A 22,866-nucleotide genomic window follows, 5' to 3' on the forward strand; every position below is an offset into this window, starting at 1 on the left:
AATTTATTCAGTAACTATATTATATTGTTTCAAATAGAAGTTATATCCCTGGAATGCATTTTTTGAGATATAAATACACATAAATTTATCATAATGTGGCAATGCATATAGATACACACACACTATCTTTCTTTTTTCTTCCCCTTTCCCCTTCCCCAACTGCCTTACACTATATTTTTGAAGGCAGATACATTCAGGCCCCAAATCTGCGACACAGACTAGATGAACAAGTATGAATATTTACAAATGAAGCACAATGTAGACATATGTTAAAAAAAGCAAGCACAGAACCTTTTTCTTTCAATAGTTTGCAACTAATGACTGTAACATGCAATCTGTCAAGAGCATCTGCAAATCCTTTAGAAGTTACCATTATGTGTTAATAACAGAAGTTTGACAAAACATCTACTTAAAACCAATTAACAGGCTACCTTGGATGAATAGATCAAGAGTAAAGGAATAAAATGTGGGCTTTTAAGGATAAAAAGTAACACACTGTATATTTCCATTTTATACAAGGGTAACACATCAGGCTTTTTGAAAGATAATCATTTATGGGAATCAAGAAAAAGCACTGAGCTAAAGATTAAAGGCAAAGTTCAATCAACAGAAATCCATACCTGAAAGGCCTGAGTTCTTTGTTTAATGCTGACAAGTTAACTAGATCAGGACATTCATCTTCATATTCCTGAGGATCAGCAAGAATTTCTCCTTGATGCACTTGATCTTCTCCCTTGGTGATATTGTCAGTGCTGTTTTCTTCTTCAGGAAAATCAATTGCAGAATGCTTTATGCAACTTCTCTTTTTTTCTTCGACAATTTCTCCCTGAATTTCTCCTAATGAATGACCGATTTCAGACATTTCAAAACACTGTGCACTATTCTTATCCTCAGACAGCACATCTGTATTCCCCTGTACCAAGTCTTCAGAAGAGTTCATGTTACAATCATCATCCATGAAGTTTCTTCCACTTGCCACCTCAGAAGTCTTAACCTTTTCTGTCAGTTCTTCAGGCGATGAAGGACATTCAGATCCTTCATCTATTTCAAGATTCTCATCATCAGGACCTAGTGGATGAAGTAGTTCATCATCTTCCTGCATTTCTTTTGTATATCCACTGGCAGAAATCTCTACATCAAGAGAGTCCTCCTTCCTAGGAAAAACAGCAGTTTCAAGCATTAAAACTCCCCAACAAAAAATCTTAATGTTTAATTTCACATAATCTTGATGAATAACCACATTAATTTCTAATAGTTAATACATTCAAAATGTGAGTTTTGAAACCCCAAATGCAATGTTTTATAATCACTCAAGAACATACTGTATACATATTTGTAAGCATATGGATTTGTAAAATTTATGCTATTATGATTATATACTTAAGATAAATTGAGTGTGGAATATGGTAAATATAATAAAAAGGTTATAGAAAATTGTAGGGAAGATGGTTAACTACTTAATTTTTTTTAATGCTAACTTTTTAGTGGTCTGTTTGCAAAGGTGTGCGGGAGACAGCTTACATGAGCTGGCAATGGCTGACTGTTAAATCTTCAACTTAACAAAAATGGGCAAATGTTACAAATCAGGGCTTGACTTATTTTGTTGATTGTTTACACTTTAAGAAACTGATGGAGAATACATAAATAATTCAGATTAAACCTAAAAATTATCCTGCAAATATTTTTTCTCTCTGGTGAGCAGGTTGTTAAATATTTACCAGCAAATCTGAGTATTTCCTTCCTCTCTTTTTTATTCCCCCATTGAAAATCTTGGACCACCATCGACTAAGCAACATAAAGACAGCAACATTTCAAGATATTTATGTCCACTGCTGGCCACGTCCGTATGCGATCATAGTGACTGACAACTTCTGGCCCAGTGACATTGTCATTTCCAATAACCAACAGTTCACACAAATATGATTCCCTTAATGTGGGTAAAAGCTCTTCTTCCAGGAAGCTTTCCCAGACTATTCTGCGCTCAGCCTAACTCAGGCCAGTCTCCTACTAGTTTAGGAACCAAATGAAGTCACTCAGCAGTTAACAAAGAGAGATTTACTTGGCCATAGCAGGATATTAAACAAGGAAAGGACACTGAGGACACCTCGAGGTGATTAAAGTGAGTGCAGCTCCCCGCCTGAGCTGCTCAGCCAAACATCAGAGCATACCTGGAGCTCCTCCTTGTGGCAAGAAGTGAAGTGAACAGCCTCAAGTTTCATTCTCTGGAGCCAAACAAATCTTATCACTTTTTTTTTTTGTAGGGCAATGGAAGTTAAGTGATTTGCCCAGGGTCACACAGCTAGTCAAGTGTCTGAGGCTGTATTTGAACTCAGGTCCTCCTGAATCCAAGGTCAGTGCTTTATCCACTGCACCACCTAGCTGCCCCCTGAGCCAAACAAATCTTGAGCATGGTCTCAGTATCTTTTAAGGAAAAATTATTCTACCTTGCATGACAGCAGGAGTTACGATATTGCTCCTACCACATCAATGTTCAATATTTCCCTCAATTAGCTAAAAGTATTAAGGTTTGATGCTAATAAATCAATCACATAAGCAGGGTTCTATCAATTAAAAAAAAATCTAAACACTCCACAGAACTGACCTGATATCTCCAAAGGTTGGATAAAGTTCACTTTCATAATTGAAACGTCTTATGAAGAAATCTCTAATGCATTTAACATCTCTGTCAAAGTACCTGCAAATGGAAGAATTGTTTTGTATTATTTAAATTGCTCCTAATACCCCGTTTTCTTATCTGCTTATACATATTATATTATACACTTATTCTTATATGAGAAGAAAATATATTATTCAAAGGATAGGGCAATACTGGACTTGTAATTTCACTGGTAAAGGGACCTAATAATGCAGATCTCTGTAATGTTTAGTCTTAGAGGAGACAGGTAGCATTTGAACCTAGTTCTTCCTGACTCTTGACTCACTACACCAAGATATCATTCAAAGATATTCTTTAAAATGAAAATACAGAGTAGCCAATATTGTGATAATGTAAAACACTGTAAAAGAAGCAAATATTTTATAGTCAATCATGAGAAACAAATGCTCCTTCTTATTTTACTGGGAAAATCAAGGCCAAACTTCATAAGCCCCCTTCTCTTTTCATCTCAAAAACCAATGACATCATTCCTAACTCTTCCTTCTCTCCTTTTTTGATAGTGAATGAATTTTCTTTGGCCTTCTCCAGCATACTGTTCCCCTAGTTTTTTTTTTTTTTTTTGGAAGGACAATGAGGGTTAAGTGACTTGCCCAGGGTCACAAAGCTAGTAAATGTCAAGTGTATGAGGCCAGATTTGAACTTAGGTCTTCCTGAATCCAGGGCTGGTGCTTTATCCACTGAGCCAACTAGTTGCCCCCTCCCCTAGCTTTAAAAAAACAAACCCAAAAAACAAACAAACAACAAAAAAACCCCACCAACCAAAGAAAAAACCCTCTGCCAAACTCCAACATCCTTCATTAGGTTGTCAATCAGTCAAGTATCATGTATTAAGTCCTTGCAATGTGCCAGGTATTATGCTAAGTGCTGGGTTTACTAAAGAGAGTAAAAACCCAGAAATAGTCCCAAGGAGCTTATTTACTGATGGAGACATGTAATTTGATAGGTATATATGAGATACAGAGTGGAAAGAAAATAACCTTAGAGGGAAATGCTCAAGTGGCTGGAAGGCTGGGGACCATAATAGCCTCTTGTAGAAGGTCATATTTGATCAGAATTGAATGAAGGTAGGGATATCAAGAGGAAGTCTGGAGAACAGTTAATGCAAAGGTAAAGAGAGGAGATGGAGTGATGTTCTGGAGGAACATCAGAGAGGCCAGAATTGACTGACCATAGAGTACATGAAGGGAAATAAAATGTGAGAAGTCTGGAGAGGAAGGGGTTGGGTTATGAGGGGCTTTAAATGCTAAACAGGGGGCTTTATATTTGATCTTGTAGGAAGCCAGTGGAGTTCTTTGAGCAGTACACTTAGAAAGCATGTACACTTAGTAGCATGGAGGATAGACTGGAATGAGTAGAGACTTGAGGCAAGGAGGTCAATGAGAAGGCTACAGAAACAGTCATTAAAACAAAAGAGAATGAGGGCCTGGACTAGGGTGGTGCTTGTGGAAGCAGAGAGAAGGTGACATATATGAGATATTGTAAAGGGAGAAACAAAAAGGTCTGGGAATGGATTGGATGTGTGGGGTCAGTGGAAGAGAGGAGTCAAGGATGAACCTGAGTGACGGGGAAGATGGCAGTGCCTTCAACAGTGATAGGGAAGCTGTGAAACCATGTGGAAAATAGGTAAGCTCAAGTTTCTGCCCTCAAGCATATTACAATAGAGCCCTAGTATAATAAGAGTGGTCTTTTAGACACTATCAATTTTTTTTGGGGGGGTGGTGGTGGTGGTGGAGGGTGGGGCAATGAAGGTTAAGTGACTTGCCCAGGATCACACAGCTACTGACTTTCAAGTGTCTGAGGCCAGATTTTGAACTCAGGTCCTCCTGAATCCAGGGCCTGTGCTTTATCCACTGCGCCACCTAGCTGCCCCCTTAAGTACGGCTCTGACCAGATCACTCTCCTAACCAATGAATTCCACTATCTAACTATGACTTCTAGGACAAAATATAAACTTTTCTGTTTGGATTTCAAAGTTCTTTATGACTTGACCCCAACCCTAACTTTCCAACCTCCAGATCCATGTCCTCCTTCCCTCACCAGGCCTTCTTGCTGTTCCTCACATGTAGAAGTCCATCTCCCTTCTCAATGCCTTTGCAGTGACTGTCATCATATGCCTCAAATATATTCTTCCTCATGAAGAATCTCTTACTTTAAGACAGCTCAAGGACCATCTCCTACATGAATCCCTTCTTTGCTGGAATATATTTACTTTATTTCTAAGTGGTACCTTAGGCAGCCAGGTGGTAAAGTGGATAAAGCTTCAGGCTTGGAGTCAGGAAGACCTGAGTTCAAATCTTGAGCCTGGTACAAAGTAAGTGCTATATAAATGTTAACTATTTTCTTTTCCTAGAGAGGGAAAATAGCCCCTATATCTCTTGTTATTATGAAACCATATGATATGAATGGACAATTCTAGAATTAAACTTACCCAAGATTAAAACCATATGAAATGAAAATTGCTCCAGAAACCCACATAAGGAGAGTCTGTAATGCCCAGGTCCAAACCTGGCAGGACAGGAGCTATAGCAGATTCCCTACAGGTGTTCCTCTCTTTCCTACTTCCAATCAATTAGGTTGTTGCTTAAAGAAGACAACTAAACGCTTTATAGTGATTTTTTTTTTAACACAGCTGTTCAATTTGTAAATATAAGAGGAGAAACCAGCTAGGCAGAGTGAAAAAGAAAAGAGATGTTAGGACAAAGAATAGTTCTAGACATATCATGGGAAATTAAAAAGTGACAGACAACCCTATCTATGTATTCTTCAGTTCAAAAAATGCATCTGTATTGACAAGCAGGGGCCATTTTCTTTCCTGCTGCTTCTTGTTTGGGGAAAAGCAATTTTGTGTACTTGGTTTTTCCCCCGACCTTTCCTCTCCAGAAGATCATCTTCTACTCCACTATCCTTTCCTAACATGCTTTCCTTCTCGGAAAGCTGGAAGATTAAGAAACTCTACTGCTTTTTCTGCTTAACCAAGCCCCTCTGTAGCACTGACACTCTCCTTCTCTCCCACCCTTTTTTCCTTTTTCCCATCAAGAGGACGCTGAGAAAGTTTTATTGTTCTATTCCATCTCCCTGTAAACTGCAGCCTCTGCTCTGCTCCCCTCCCAGTTCTCTACCTCTATGTGAACATGTGACTTCTCTCTAACACAAACTGTGGCCCTGGTCATCTTCCTTATATGCATTTGTCTTCACTGTCTATGCCACGTGTGATTTTTATCTTTAGCAATTGTTATTAAGTTCCTAATGCAAAGCAGCTAACTCAGCTAATTCCCATCTTGACAGATGATGTTTGTATATTTATAAGTGGAGATCTCTTCAATGTGATCAGTATATGTAATATCTGTTTAATTTTTATTCCTGTTTTCATAGAAAATACTTATGAACACATGTGAAATGTTGATTAAAATCTGTTATGACATACTATTGTTAAATCTAAAAGACCACAAGTTCATGAGACTACTGGAGTATGTCTGAAAGCAGTACATGTTCATGTGACGTGAGACATCTAACAGCTATTATTCTAATTTATTAACTAATGTAAAAAATGCTATTAATATGACACATAAGTTGATTCTGCCCATTTGCAGAAATCACTAAAAGGAAACAAATTTCTAATGAAGCAAAAATTATAAGTGATTATTTTCACATACATGGCAATTAGCTTCAATCTAAAACCATGACCTCACTCAATGGGGTAACTGAAATTCTTGATTATAATTTTCTGATCTGAAACAAGCATACAAACTTATGTGGTATATCTCCTCAAAAAAAGATATTCTCTTTCTTAGTTCCTACTACAATGAATCAAATTTATACATAGGATTTGTTTAAATGATTAGTAAACAAAAAATTATCCTTTCCAGGAGGGCAAAAAAAAAAAAATCATTTCAATTTAATTCAGTTATGTGCAAGGCAGCTTTCAACCTTTAAAACCTGATGGTAAACAACACAGAGAAGACTGAGGGAGGGAGTAGAGTCTAGGAGAAAGTGCATGGGCTCTAGAGTCAGAGCACCTCATTTCAAACCTTACCCTGCCATCTACCTTTGTCACTTGGGGCAAGTCACTTGATCTCTCTGCCCTTAGTTTCCTTATCATAAAGGGGCTGTAATAGAGGCTTCTGAAGTCCTTTCCAGCTAGATCTATGATCCTTTAACTGTCTACCACAAATGCTATGACGGAAAACCAGGAAAGAACAGAAAGTAATTGTAAAAAGGCTGATGAATAATCAACATAATTTTAATATCCAGACATTTCAGTACATACCATTCGGCATTTGGATGAGATGTTGAGACCATTTGTGGGAAGTCAATCATGGTTATGTGGTCATCTTTATCCAAAATTAGATTGAATTCATTAAAATCACCATGAATTAGTCCATGATTGGCAAGTTTGATAATTAGTTCCATGGCTTCATTATATACTGCAGCAGGATCTTCAATGTGATGTATCTGGCACCTAATACCATTTAATGTCCAAGAAAGGCATTACTACAGATGATTTTAATTTATCACTTCTAAAAAAATCATAGACACAAATGCTGTTTAATGTACTTGTATCACTCGAATGCTAATTTACCATTTGATTGTGATCATGATGGGAGTTTGAAATTCAGTGAACAAAGGACTTTGAAGACACATTTCAGAATTTAGGGCACTTTTCTCAACCAGTATCCTAGAAGAGAGATGTCAAACTTGCTGCCCTTGAGGCAGGAACCACATCATACTAAAACTGGGGAATGCTTAACAAAATGAATAAAAATACAATACCATATAGATAATGTTATTTTGGGGTTTTCTAAGTCAATATGCAGCCTGCAGCATAGTTTCTATTTGAGTTTTACAGCATTGTTCTAGAATATATCAGTGTATTCTTGAAAGTGTTATGGCTTCTAGGTATTGCAAAGCCCCAATTTCCAATCAAAACTTGTTTTCAATCTGTTTTTGTGCTCATTTAAAATCAATCTCTAAAGTCCCTAAAGTAGTATTATGGTTAGTTCTTTAAGAAAACTCCAACTTTGTTTACTAAAAATTATGCTTTAAAAAGAATACTTACAAAGGGTAACCATTTATGAGTTCCATGACTACTGCATGTCGATTATAATCGATTGGTTTTGGAACTGGAAATTTCCTGTCAAAGAGTGCCTGAAAAAATGCAAAACATGTAGAGCTAAGGAAGAGATCAATATTTAAAATGAGATATTATGAGCTCAGCTGATTAACATTTAGCTTTTTGAGCCTGTACCCATTAAGGCTCATTCTGCCCTGTGAAGATACACTAATAGGTGTTGTTTCATATGAACATCTTCTAAATATTTTGGGTCCGTTGCTAAATTTATTTTCCAGATAAATCCCTCAAGATTCAACTATTTCTCATCTGACATGGTTTCTCTTGTGCTCTCACAAACATGATTGTTATCCTGTGGACAAGCTGCAGCCTGGAAATGACTATTAAAAGACAGCATACTGGGGCAGCTAGGTGGCACAGTGGATAGAGCACTGGCCCTGGATTCAGGAGGACCTGAGTTCAAATCCAGCCTTTGACACTTAACAATTACTAGCTGTGTGACCCTAGGCAAGTCACTTAACCCCAATTGCCTCACCCCCCCCCAAAAAAAATATATATATAAAAATGACAGCACACTGAATACAAGGCTCTAGATCTGCTGTCTAGCTTAAAGTACAGTGTAATATACTTTATGTTCTTTATTCTATTTCTATCAATGCAACCTAAGATAGCATTGGCTTTTGGGGAAACTACTTCATACCACTGGTAAATACTGAGCTTCTGGTCAAGGAAAAATTGTGATTTAAAAAATCCATATAAACTGGTATTAAGCATATTTCTCTGTGCACAAGTATAGGGCATTTCTTGAAATGAAAGAAAATGGTAGAGGGCTAATTATGGGAAGACAGTTTCCAATGAGATTATTTCTGTCCCAGCTGAATTTGATTTGAGGCAGAGAAATCACCTCATTGAGGCTGTTAATGTTCTAATGCTTGTGGTGCCCTAGTCTTCAATTTATGATTTTGTTTGAACAATCTATTTCAGGAATCAGCTAGGTGATATGGTTGATAGAGCACCAGACTTGGAGTTAGAAAGACATGAGTTCAAATTCCCTTTCAGACACTAAATAACTCTGTGATCCAAGTCATTTGACTTAAGCCTCAATTTCCTCATCTGTAAAATGGGGATAAAAATAACACCTGGCTCACTGGGTTATTATAAGGATAAACTAAGATAACATATATAAAGTGCCTGATAAACTGTAAATTGTTCAGATAAATGGTAGCTATTATTCAAAGCATTTAAACTTTATGCACTTAGGTAGCTGAAGCCTATTGTATATGTTGTCTCCCTCTTTTAGAATATGAGCTCCTTGAAAGCAGTGACTATATGGCTTTTCTATTTGTATCTCAAGCACTTAACCCAATTCTTTGCTGTTATCAAGAGCTAAGTAAATGCTTCTTCATTCAGTCATTAAACACTTAGTGTGTGCCAAAACATTCATCTTATAGTTGTGCAAATGGCCCTATTTCTTACTTGGGGGGGGGGGGCTATAAAAAAAAAGCCATTTATATCAAGTGGTCTAAAAAACTACATATATTTTAATGATATGATAGCTAACACTTATAAAATGTTTTAAGATTTGCAGAGTCTATTTTACATATTATCTCATTAGAACCTGACAACAATCACCTGAGATGGATGCTCTGTCATTATTCCCATTTTACAGATGAAGAAACTGAAGTTGAGAAAATAACCTGCCTAGAGTCACTGAGCTAAATAAATTGTAGAAGAGGGAATGTGAACTCAGATTTTTTTGATACCACGTCCAGCACTCTAGCCACTGTTTCACCTAGTTGCTTCGAGGTTTATGAATCATTCAGGAATTGTTCTTCTATCTTCTGGTGACTGTTTTTCCTCCCTCTTTGGTAACATTAGTCTCACTGTGATGACAGAGCCCATGGCACAACAAACAATGGGGAACTGATTTTTAAAATTTTTTTCCCCATAGATATTTCCCAGCATCAGTGCTTGGTAGCAGAGTGGAGAGGGCTTGATTATTCTTCATCCCTGAATCTAGCGATGTACTAACATAACTTCAGCAGTGTGCTGACAGCTATCACTTACCCTGGGGTTTCTAGGGTCAGTGCCTTGACATTCACTGTTCTTTCAAAAAAATCTCAGAAATAAGGAACTTCAGAGAAGATCTAGTACAATCTATCTGGACAAGAGTACTCTCCTACAACATTCTTCTAGATAGTAAGCCTCCCTCAATTAAATCTAAGATCACATTAGCTTTTTTAGCTACCTCTGTGTCTCTGCTTGTTCCCCCATGCCTCTAATACACTTTTCCTTTGCCTTGTAAATGGCACATTCAGCTCCAGTGCTTAGGTGCCGTTGACTGTGCTAAGCTCTAGTGATATTAAATAAAAAGCAAAACCAGTTTCTGTCCCCAAGGAGGTTACACTCCAGTGTGGGAGATGGTAGATATAAATCCAAATATGCACTAATTTTAAGCAACAATGAAAAGTACCTTCATATACGCGAATTCCTTCATGGCAGACAAGCGAGATAAATAAAGCCAAGACATATTATGTCTATGTTTGTGGTAATCACGTTTGTTTTTCAAATTGCGGAATGATGTTCTTCCTAGTCTGTGAAACTTTAGTGCAAACTGTTTCTCCTCTTCATTTGCAACAATGTAAATATCTGTAGTCCAAAGAATGAAAAAGTCATTAGTACTACACACAGTGTAATTTCCCCCCTCAAGTTAATTCTACTCTTCCATCATTACTTTATTTCTTTTTATATAAATGACGTTTCCTAATATAGGTCATTAGAAAGCCTACTGTCGGGGCAGCTAGGTGGCGCAGTGGATAGAGCACTGGCCCTGGAGTCAGGAGGACCTGAGTTCAAATCTAGCCTCAGACACTTAACACTTACTAGCTAGCTGTGTGACCTCGGGCAAGTCACAACCCCAATTGCCTCACAAAAAAACCAAAAACAAAACAAACAAAAAAAGAAAGCCTACTGTCCACATTGTGTCAATCTATAGCTGGAGAGACAACCTACAGAATTGGTCCTTCAGTACATACATATAGGGGCAGCTAGGTGGCACAGTGAATAAAGCACTGGCCCTGAAGTTGTGAGGACCCGAGTTCAAATCTCACCTCAGGCGCTTACTAGCTATGTGACCCTGAGCAAGTTACTTAACCCCAATTCCTTAAACATCTCTGGGGTCATCTCCAGTCATCCTGATGTAAATATCTTGCCACTGGACCCAGATGGCTTTGGAGGAGAGAGTGAGGTTGGTGACTTCACACAGTCCTCCCTCACTTAAATCCGATTCACCAAAAGTCATAACATTTAACAAGCATCAGCTTGTTAAAAGATTTATAATACTTTGACATCATGACAAAATATAAGAGTGGATTTTTTTTAAAAATAAAGAAAAACAAGTTGAGTATATCTGAAGACAATATACTAGATAGAATATTCACAAATATACTAGAATATTTAACTTGGGAAACCTTGTATGAAGTGATTCAGAGTGAAATGAGCAGAACCAGAGAACTTATATATATTAGTAGCAATATTGTGAAGATACACAACTGTGAAAGACTTTGTAACAGGAGTCACACAATGACCTACCACAATTTCAAAGGAATCATGATGAATCATGCTATTCACCTACATAAAGAGAGCTGGTAGACACAAGCATATTTTCTTTTTTTCTTTATCTTTTTTGGGGAAGTGGCTAATTTGTTTTGCATAACTATACATATTTTTAATAGTCTCCCTCCTCCCCTCTTACCTTCTTAAAGGTTGGGGGAGAGAAAGAATATGGAACTGATTTAAAAAAACAAAAACAAAAACAAAAAAAAGGGGCAGCTAGGTGGCACAGTAGATAGAGCACTGGCCCTGGAATCAGGAGGACCTGAGTTTAAATCCAGCCTCAGACACTTGACACTTACTAGCTGTGTGACGCTAGGCAAGTCACAACCCTAATTTCCTCACCAAAACCAAAACCAAAACCAAACCCCAAACCCATGAATAGCTTTTAGTTTTTTTTTTTTTTAAGGGTTTTTAATTTTGTATCTGTGTGACCTAGAATAAGTGTTTTCACCTTTCCGGGGCACATTTTCTTCATCTATAAAATGAAAGCGCAAGACTAGGTAACCTTTAAGCCTTATGGCTCTAAGTCTATAGTCCTAATTACAAACATGGGGAAAAAATGCATAACTTAGAAAACTAAAGAGGCCTTCCTTTTATTTTCTACATAGATACCACTCTATATATCCACTGATACACGCAGAAGAGAAAAAAGAATAAAGGAAAAGGGAAGCTAATTTAAAAAGGGAATTCAACATCTCAGAAAAATTACCTGACTCTTTGCCAACACCCATCTGGTTTCCAACAGAGTTAACCACCTGTCTTGAAGAAAGTGCTTTCAAAGCGAGGTAGTCATAACCCCCATTTGTCAACCGATAGCCTTGGACAGCTGAAAAAAAAAATCTTTTAAGTTATGTACTTGTTCTACAATCATGTCTGTTAATGTTAGGTTCCAATTCTTTTTCTCACTTTATACAATACATATTTTTTTCCTTGAGGATAAAAGTTTTAACATTATTCTGTTTTGTTTGCTAAACACAGAAACTCTACCACATACTTCTAGGATGTGTTTGGTTTATATTAAAAAGCATTACTTGCATTGTCTCTCACCTAAACTTTTGTAATAGCCCCATAATTAGTTTCCTGTCTTCCAGAATCTGCTGTTTCTAATCCATTTCCTGTAAAGTGTACAAAAGAATCTTCTCAAGACACGGTAAACTCCTGGAACAATTCTGAAGCTGGTTCTAACCCATCTTTTTAGGTTTATTTCATACAATTCCTTTTCACACACTTTTTTTTCCAGCCAAATTAGTTCTTCTTCAGATTTCAACTTCCATATGTTTGCAGAAGGCATCTCTTGTGCTTAGAATGCCCTCTCTGTTTCTCAGGTTCCTTATATTCCTTTAGAGATCAGGTTAACTATCACTTCCTGAGAGGCCATTCCTCATCCTTCCAGATGAAATCATTCTTAACAAAAGACAAAATGCTCCCTTAGTAGACTGTAAGCTTTCTGAAGCAGGGTTATGCCATTTCTTACTTTTGCATCTTTGGGGTCCAAAACAGTACTCTGTGTACATTACACACTTAAAGCTTATAGACTCAAATTCTAATTCATATAAATCATAAGGAAACATTTTCCTTTAAACCCAACTATAATGATGATACTTTCAGACATTTGACACCTACTAGCTGTGTGACTCTGGGCAAGTCACTTAACCCTCATTGCCCCCCCTTAACAATGGGGATCTTGTTCTTTTATTTATTTATTTGAAACTAAGAACAACTGTGGTCCACACTTAATGAACCTCATTTTTTTAATGTAATCAAAACTGGTCCTGTTTGACTTTCCCTCCCAATAACCATTTCTTTCCCTGACTTCTTGGTCTCACTTTCTCAAGGACTAATTTTTTCAACCATTTCTTTAGTCCTCCTCACTTTCTTGTGAATTTCATTCACTCAACAAGTACTTGCCAAATGTAAAATATAGTCTTTGACCTCAAAGAGTTTATAAACATCTTGAGAGAGAAAGCATAAAGAATGTATAAAATCACAGAATCTTAAATGTTGGAAGGGACCCCTTATTGTCTAGTGTCTGGTCTGGATTCCCGCCTCATGAAGGATCCTTTTATATCTTCCCCAAAGCACATCTCTTCCCAGTTCTGGCCTCATGTTTATGTTATGGATACTTTAGTTTAGATATACTGTTTACCTCAAAACCAATGTCATACGGTACCCAGCAATACGTCCTATGAAGAACAGACAACAAATATTTGCTTTCTATTTTTGCCTATTAAAAAAAGTGAGTTTAGCATCCAAAATTACCTTATTCTAAGATGAGGGAGGAAAAATGGCAAAGCTAAACGTACACTAGATTTGGAATCAGAGGCATGGGGGATTCAAAACCCGGCTTACCCACTTAGCAGTTGTGTGAAATGGGCAAGTCACTTATACCATAGTTTCATCATCAAATAAGAGAGACTGCTGCTAAGGTCCCCTCTAACTCATCTATGCTCCTAAAATTGAACATGTGAATTACTTTTTCAATGTAGGTCACCCCTTTCTTCCCTTTGGGGCACAATTTCTGGAAATGATACTGAAAAGTAGGTCACTGAGTGGATTGAGTGCGAGCTGTTCTATCTCTTTCAAGAGGAGCTACAAAACAAGTGTGTAACTACTGCAAGAAAGGAAATAGAGATTTATATGAGGTAGGTTGAATGACCAGAGCATAAATGTTTATTAAGATTATGGTGAGGTATGAGCAATCTTTTTTTTTTTTAAAGGCAATGAGGGTTAAGTGACTTGCCCAGGGTCACATAACTAGCAAGTGTCAAGTGTTTGAGGCCGGATTTGAACTCAGGTCCTCCTGAATCCAGGGCCGATGTTTTATCCACTGTGCCACCTAGCTGCCCCAGGTATGAGCAATCTTTAAATCAACTTGTTGGAAGTTTTTCAATACCGCTAGGAAAATTTTACTGTTCAGTGTTTATAATAAATAATTTTTCACATTAAAAAAACAAACAAACAAAAAATCTAAAAAATAGTAGTAAAATCCCACAGGTTTTAAGGAGATGAATATTAACAATAAAACCATGAAGCTTTCAACTTTTTTCCCTAGGTGCTATCTGAATAATGGCAAGAGGCAGCAAGGTATAAATGACAAGAGTTCTGGATTTCACATCTTGCCTATGACACTAGATAGCCACATGATTCTAGGCAAGTCACTTAAATTCTATGCCAGGGGTTCTTAACCTAGGGTCCAGTGAACTAGTTTTTTAAAAAATATTTTAATAACTAATTAAAAATAACTTGTTTCCTTTGTAATCCTATGTATTTTTGTGTATTTAAAGACATTATTCTTAGGAGTTTGTAGGCTTTACCAGACTGCCAAAAGGATCTGCTGACACAACAAAAGTTAAGAATCCTTGTCCTATATTATCTCCCTATATAAATTCTTGGTCTTGCCTAAGTCAGAAATGGAGGTTGATCTACATCAGAGGAGGGAATTAACCATGTAGAGAAAAATGAGATCATTTTCATATTAGAGAATCCAAAATAGCAACCCAATGTTACATATGCATTCATAAAATGACTGCATAATACTTACTTTTAGTTCGTTCATAAGCTAAGAGTTTATGTTTCGCCAGTTCTCTCAAAATCTTATTACAACCACCATGTTTAAGGCTGGCTATGGAGGCTATCAAACTGCAAGGAACTATTTCATGGTTCTTCATGCCCATTTCAACCTGAAGTTAAAAACACACAACAAATGACAACATATAGGCAGCTTCTAAAATGATTCTTCTTTAACTAACAAAACAAACACAAATGTTTATCTGTTCTTTTAAAATGTCTTGTTTTACTTACTATACTAGCAGCTGAGAAGTATTAAAAACGGCAAGTTTTTAAATGATATAAATTTGAGACTAAAAGTTTTAAAATACAATTTTAAAAAGCCACAGAACAACTCACTACTGCAAAAGCTTTGTATTTGCAGTCACTTTTAGTGTTACAAGATAACACAGGGCAGGAAAACTGAGAGAAACAATACTCCTGGCTCTCTGACTCTGGCCCCACCCCCCACCCCCCACCCCCCACCAAAAAGAAGACTTGAAAATTTAGCTCAGTACCTGACATACAGTAGGTGCCTAATAAACATTTATTGATTGAAAGAATTCCTTTGGAGAGGGATTGAAGGAAGATGGTAGAATAAGGCAGTTAATTACCTGGCACTCCCAAATTCCTCTCCAAATAACTTAAAACAACACCTCAAATTGAATTTTTAGAGTGGCAGAAATAATAAAAAATTGGGGACAAAGCAGTTGTCTAGCCTAAGACAACTTAGAAGGACTTTAGGAAAGATCTGACCTACAGGGTGGTGGTCTAGATGAAATGAAGTGCTATGGCAAAAAAAAAAAAAAAAGCTTTGGGGGAAGCTATGTTGGCATTGGGAGCTTCTGCCCCATGAAAGGCTGGAGTGGCAGGGAGGGAGATGGACAGCTGATCAGAGGAAGATTGGGGAGGAGGATTCATCTGCTGGCACTGGAAGGAGGGTCCAGATGCTTGGATGTGGTCCCAGGCTTTGGCTATGGGAGGAGCAGCACATGTGGGTGAGTGAGGTCAGAGCTGGGGCTCTGCTCATGGTTCCACAATGGAGAAGACTGACTGTGGTTACTGGCAGGAAAGCATCAGTTCTAGGGCAGAAGGGTATATGGACACTTGGGGCAGTGGTGTATTTCTAAGTAAAGCATTTCAGGTGGCTGCAGGAGGTGGTGTGGGGCTGGAGAGAGGAGTTGCTGGCCTTGGCTCAGGGCAAAAAGTAACTGTGGTCACCACTCATAGACCAAGGTGTGAACCAGAGGAGCAGTGACCACACCTGGCCTTTGATAAAGTGAAGATCAGTTATGAAATGGAGTTGTTTGGTGTAAGAATCAAAAGAACCAATCAGCTTTTATCTTATGAATACTGACTCCATCTTGTATTGTTACATGTATTCTCCTCCATTTTGTCATTTTTTTCCTGTTATTCATCCATGGGAAAATACATTATATAAGCCACCTATTTTTTAAAAAAATAAATTTTTTATTATTAAATTGGCAGGGGGGGGGGGTAAGGCAGTTGGGGTTAAGTGACTTTTCCAGGGTCACACTGCTAGTAAGTGTTAAGTGTCTGAGGCCAAATTTGAACTCAGGTCCTCCTGACTCCAGGTCCAGTGCTCTATCCACTGTGCCACCAGCCATCTACTTTTTCAAACATAAATGTAGGTAATGCAATTAATTTTTTAATATTTTATTTTTATGAACCCCACTTGTCCCCCTTGACTGAATTTTACTCCTTTCTCCTACTCTAAACATAAAGTTAATAGCCCCGAAATAGGCCATTTAAGAAAAAAGTAAGTAACAGGGGAAAAAAAAAAAGACAAGAGTAAATAACAGAACAAAATTGTAAATAACAGGAAAATAACGCAACCATAGGTAGTTACCATGGTGATAGTGAAGATCAGGGTTCAAACTCAGAAGAAAATGAAGTCAAAATAACTACCTGTAAAGCTTCAAAGAAAATGTAAAATGGACACAAGCTCCAAAGAATTCTTGGAAAAACCTTAAGAAGAATTTAAAAACTAAAATAAGCAGAGAAAAAAAAACAACTAGAAAAGTAGAAAAGAAGAGTAAAGTAAGAAAATTATGAACAATTGGAAAAAGAGGTCCAAAAACTTACTGAAGAAAGAAACTCCTTAAAAATTAGAATCGGCTAAAGCCAATGACTTCATAAGACATCAAGAAATAATAAAACAAAATGAAAATGAAAAAATAAAAAAGAACATAAAAATATTTCATTAGAAAGACTGATCAAGGTGAGATAATATAAGAACTGATGGACTACCTGACAGTCATGATCAAAACAATTATCTAAACATCATACCTTAAGATATTATTAAGGAAAATTGCCCTGAAGTTTACAAGTATAGGGTAAAATAGAAATTGAAAAAAAAATCCACTGATCACTACTTGAAAGAGATCCTAAAATGAAAACTCATAGGAACATTACAGATAAGTTTCAAAGCTCTCAAGAAAATATTACAAGCCACTAGAAAGAAACAATTCAAATATTGTGGAGCTACAGGCAGGATAGCAAAAGATTCAGCAGCTTCTACATTAAAAGACCAAAGGGCATGGAATATGATATTCCAAAGAGCAAAAAAGCTGGGTTTGCAATCAAGAACAACCTACTCAACCAAGTTGAGGGTGAAATGGACACTTAATGAATCAAAGGACTTTCTGACATTCTTGAGGAAAAGATCAGAACTGAACAGAAAATTTGACTTGCAAATGCAAGGATGAGGAGAAATATAGGAAGGTAAACAAGAAAGACATACTATGGGATTTAATAAGGTTAAACGGTTTACTGTCTTATGTGGGAAAAAGATATTTGTAACTCTTAAGAATATAATCATTGTTAGGATAGTTAGAAAGAATATACAATGATAAAGGGCTTGGGTTTGTATTGATTATGATGGGACTATCCTAAAAAAAATTAGGTAGGGAGGGGGAAAAATGGAACAAATAACCTGACACAAAAGTGTTGTGAATAGAAGAACTTTTATAGTGTAGGGGAGGATAGAGCAGAGAGTGGGCAGTGTGGCAATCTTATTCTCATCAGAACTGTGTTAAAGAGGGAATGACATATATATATATATATATATATATATATATAGAGAGAGAGAGAGAGAGAGAGAGAGAGAGAGAGAGAGAGAGAGAGAGAGAGAGTTAACTTACAAAGAAATAGGAGGGCACGGGGATAGGATAAGGGAGGGGCTCTTAGAAGTATCCAAATTTATAAAGGAAAAGGTAAATGAACTGTAGGTGAAAATGTATATCAAAACCATAATGGGGGAAGGGGACTTCAACTTTCCCCTCTCAGAACTAGATAAATCTAACCAAAATTAAAACCATATATAGTCTTATAAAAAATGCTCTAAATAATTATTGATTGGAGAAATGACAAAACAATTTTGAGCTATTATCTCACACCTATCAGATTAGCTAAAAAGATAGGAGAAAATGACATGTTAGAGGGGATGTGGAAAAATTGGGATATTAATACACTGTTGGTGGAACTGTGAACAGAGCCAATCGTTTTGAAAAGCAGAAGAGTTTTAAAACTGTATATCCTTTGACCCAGCAATACCACTATTAGGTCTGTTTCCCCAGGTGACTAGGAAATAAGGAAAAGAATCTTTATGGTCTAAAATATCCACAGCAGCCTTTTGTTGTAGCAAATATTTGGAAATCAAGGGCATGCCCATCAATTGAGGAATATTAGAATAAGTTGTGGTGTATGACTGATGGAATACTACTGTGCTATAGAGAAATGAGGAGCAGGTTACTTTAAAAAAACTTGGAAAGACGCGTGAAATAATGAAAAGTGAAAACCAGGAGAACGTTGTATATAGTAAAAGCAATACTGTCTGAAGAGAAACTTTGAATGATTAAGCTATTCTGAGTAATATGAATATCCGAATCAACTAGGAAGGACCTATTCAGGAATATGTTATCTCCAAAAAAAAAAAAAGGATTGACATATGTAATTACATAGTTTATGGTTCTACACATATATCTATATCAACACTATATCAAATGTTGGCTTTCTCTAATGAGAGCTTGGGAGGAAGACAAATGGAACTCAATATGTAAGAAAGAAAGGAATAAAGAAATAAAAAGAGTTCCTTTACTTTTTTCATCTATCAATCAACAAGCATTTATTAAGCTCTAACTAAGGCAGCTAGATGGGGCTTTAGAGCTGTCAACACCTTGAGTTCCGGTCCTGCTTCAGACCCAGGACAAGTCATTTAGACAGTGAGCTCCTTTAGGGTAGGAACTACTACTTCTTTCCTTTTGTCTCCTTAGCACTTGTTTGGTCTTTTTTAGTCACGTTCTCATTTGGGGTTTTCTTGGCAAAGATACAGGAGTGATTTGCCATTTCCGTCTCCAGCTCATTTTACAGATGAAGAAACTGAGGCAAGCAGGGTTACGTGACTTGCCCGGGGTCACACAGCAAATAAGTGTCTGAAGCTAGATTTGAACTCAGGAACTCAGCCTTCCTGCCTCCAGGCTGGGCACCTGGTTGCCCCTTGTTTATCAGTGTCTGGCAAAATAAAAGGTGCTTAGAAAATGTCAAGCAGCCGCCTGATTTAACCTCTGTCTCCTCATCTGTAAAATGGGAAGGAAAACAACAGCACCTCTATTTAACTGTAATTCTATTTAACTAAAGGAGAGAATACACCCAAGGGGCTTTCAGCCCAAATGCACAGAGGGCCCGTCCCGGCGCCCCCAGGGGCGGGGCCGGATTCCGCCATGCCCCCCGCCCAGTGAGCTTGATTCCCGGCCTGCCCCACGCGTGAGGCCGGTCACCCACGCACGCTCCCCGCAGGACGCCTTTCAGGAAATCGAAGCCACCCGGAGTCCTTGGAAGGCCGGGCTCGCGGCTCTCCGGGATCCGGGGGCCACAAGTGCCCGCCCGATTTTCCATGAGTCTGTCCCGGCGGATTCGTTCCCTTCCTCCGGTCGGCTCACGCACAGGCCAGGCCCGCCGGAGAGGCCGCACTCGCTGCGCTGGGATCGGGAGGTGTCGGGGTCGGCGCATCCCGGGTCTTACCGCGGTCAGAACCCTGAAGTCGTCCCGGCTCAGGTAGCGGAGCTTGGCCACGTTCACCTTCCCCATGGCTGCTCCAAGAGACAACCAACGCCGGAAAACCGCCCACACGCGTGCGCGAAAAGAGGTCGTGCACGCATGCGTCCTTTGGCTGCGAGGTCCTTGTCAATATATAAAACCCCAAGATTTCCCTTTCGAATAAAAAAAGAATCTATCTCCTTTGTTTCGGGGAGCAGGCAGGGTAGCATTTTTGGTGCTTTTCCTAGCGAAGTAAAGACGTGTAATTTAATCTATGGTTGTGGAAAAGTGCTTTTTCTGGGAAGTTTCTTGTCTTATCTGTCAGGATTTGCTACCTAGGTGAAGCGTCCTGCCGGGGCGGGCCCGGGAGATTGATTGGTGGTGGACGTAGTAGTTTCTCCCGGGTTAGTTTCAATTGCTGCCGCCTGGCACCATGGTTTACTTAAGAGACTGAGAGCGAGACGAGGCTTAGGGCTTTGGATTTAGAGAAGCTAAAAAAAAGGTAAATAAATGAATAATAAAATAAACTTGAGTGGGAGGAAGAGTCGAAGTCCCTAATAGCACCTACGCGGATAAAATGCTGTTGGGAGTGCTTTAGACGCATCTTTGTGTACTGGAAAGGGGATGGACTTGGGAGTCGTAATTCGAATCCTGGAGATGACATTTATCAGTTTATGCGTGCTTGGACATAACGTGTCACCTCTCTCAACTCAAATTTCACCATCTGTAAAATGGGGTTCGGAACCCTTTTTCTTGCAAAGAAGTTGCACACTGTGAAGCTTAAGATACAATGCGAATGTGAGTTTACTAATTAAGCAGCATGTAGTAGCTGTGGGTGGCTGGATCTGGAGTACAGAAGCCGTAATTTAAATCCTATCTCAGATACTTACCATCTGGGTGGTTCAGAGCAAGTCCTTTAACCTCTCTTTGCCTTATTTAACTTCTCTGTAAAAGGAAGGGCAGGGGTGGGGTGTGGATTTTTAAGGTCCCTTCCAGCTCCAATGATCCAAGTTTATTTGTGCTTGAGGGTGAGGTAGCTGTGATTGTCACCATTTATGGACAGGGGAGCAATACAATAATTTTTGTGACTGATGTCACTTTGACTTCTTTGATTTTTAACATAACCATGGTTGACTCCTTCTTAGAATGCCATTAGATTGTCAGTTCCTTGAGGACAGCGATTGCCTTTTACCTCTATCTTATTTATCTGATTATTTATTTAAACATATTATTTATCTGTTTGTATCCCCATCACTTAGCACAATGCCTGGTACCGAGTAGAGTTGCTTAATAACTGTTTACTGACTTGGTGACAAGGTGATACTTAAAAAAAAAACAAACCAAAAAGGAAAAAAAACCCCATTCATTGGAGAGTATTAATACTGATTTACCACATAATCATTCACTGCTGTCAAAAGAAGGAATTTAAATAAGGAAAGTTTCCTAAACTTTAAAACTCCTCCAATTCAGATAAGTAGCCCTTATTCAAATTACTACAGTTTGCTGCTCTATTTTGGGTGGTAAGAAGTGAAGGCAACAAGTATAAACTATCCTTTATTGGAATGTGTTAGTGAAAGGGAAGAAAGGTATAGAAAAAGAGGCTCCATCTGTCTGTCCCCCACTATTCCTTGAATGCTTTCCCTCCTCTCTTCTATCTACTGAACTCCCTAGCTTCCTTTATGTTCCAACTAAAATCTCTGGAGGCAGGCAGTGAGATCTAAGGAGGAAGGCATCTTAAGATGCAGAAGGCATTTGCTTCTTTAACCACATCTCTGTTTGGGGTTGCTTGGTTCCTTCTTCATGTCTCCCTTCTTTCTTCTTTCCCTTCACCATTCTGTGACCTTTTATAACTCCCTTTGTTTCCTTTTTATTCTTTTCTTTCTCTTTTCAGAATTCTATTTTCTTTCTTTCCTTTTCTTAGTCTTTCCTAAACTTCCTCTTATTATAATGCTTCTATTTTAGGGCAATTTGTATGATGTGAAAAATTTAAAATATAAATATTATTATCCAGTAATGGAATTTAGCACTTAATTTTGGGTAAATGATTAGCATTTTCTCACTATGGATTTTATATATACTTTCATATTGATGTATATGGTATGGTATATATTTATCAATGCATTATTAAGTGTCTACTATCTGCCCCTATGGTGCTAGGCACTGGAGATATAAAGACAAACACAGAAAGAATCCCTGCTCTCAGGGACCTTACATTCTATTGCAGGAGACTGTGTGAGTAAGTGAGTGTGTGTGTGTGTGTGTGTGTGTGTGTGTGTGTGTGTGTGTTTTGTGTCTAACTTTTTGTGACTCTATGGACCATGGCATGTCAATACTGCCCATGGGGTTTTCTTGGCAAACATACTGCAACTGTTGGCCATTTTCTTCTCCAGTGTATTAAGGCAAACAGAGGTTAAATGATTTGCTCAGGTCATACAACTAGTTAGTGTCTGAGGCTGAATTTGAACTTAGGTCTTCTTGACCCCAGGCTCAGTGCTCAGCACTCTATCCACTGTGCTTTTTAAAGCTGACAGCACTCAGTATTCCCAGGCTATCTAGTGTATGGAGTGCAGGAAGAACTAGCACTTTTGGTGTGAGGGCTGCTGAGCCTTTTTCATCCACTTTTGGTGTCTACCTGCTGCCCAGCTCTTAACCGTGGCTCCAGTCATACACAGTGGCCACACCCCAGCAAAACCATCTTGGTAGACTGGCTAAACCAGGTTGAGGGCAACCCACAAGTCTCAAACCTATCAGTGAATTGGGGAGTTATCTACCTCAAGCATGTGAAGACTTCCCCAGAAAAATAAGTAGATGTGAACATTTTGTTTCAATGGGCCATGAACACAGTAGACACAGATGCTGTGGAGCACCTAAAGCTTGGTCAGTCACTGAAGATGCCAAGGTC

The 22,866-nt window shown here is 38.2% G+C and overlaps 1 protein-coding gene across 1 annotated transcript in view; it reads right to left on the reverse strand.

Annotated features, from left to right (window-relative positions):
* The window catches only part of RIOK2 (RIO kinase 2), a 29,118-nt gene extending 9,051 nt beyond the window's left edge, over positions 1-20,067 (reverse strand). The window contains exons 1-8 of the mRNA XM_043977304.1: positions 19,950-20,067; positions 14,902-15,040; positions 12,070-12,186; positions 10,219-10,394; positions 7,734-7,822; positions 6,945-7,136; positions 2,603-2,695; positions 621-1,154 (exon numbers count right to left, since the gene is read on the reverse strand). Of these exons, the coding sequence (XP_043833239.1) occupies positions 621-1,154; positions 2,603-2,695; positions 6,945-7,136; positions 7,734-7,822; positions 10,219-10,394; positions 12,070-12,186; positions 14,902-15,040; positions 19,950-20,015 (1,406 nt within the window). The 5' untranslated portion in view covers positions 20,016-20,067. The remainder of the gene's footprint in view (positions 1-620; positions 1,155-2,602; positions 2,696-6,944; positions 7,137-7,733; positions 7,823-10,218; positions 10,395-12,069; positions 12,187-14,901; positions 15,041-19,949) is intronic.
* Positions 20,068-22,866: the final 2,799 nt, after the last annotated feature.

Source organism: Dromiciops gliroides, chromosome 1 (assembly GCF_019393635.1).
Source record: "Dromiciops gliroides isolate mDroGli1 chromosome 1, mDroGli1.pri, whole genome shotgun sequence".
Lineage (NCBI taxonomy): Eukaryota > Metazoa > Chordata > Mammalia > Microbiotheria > Microbiotheriidae > Dromiciops > Dromiciops gliroides.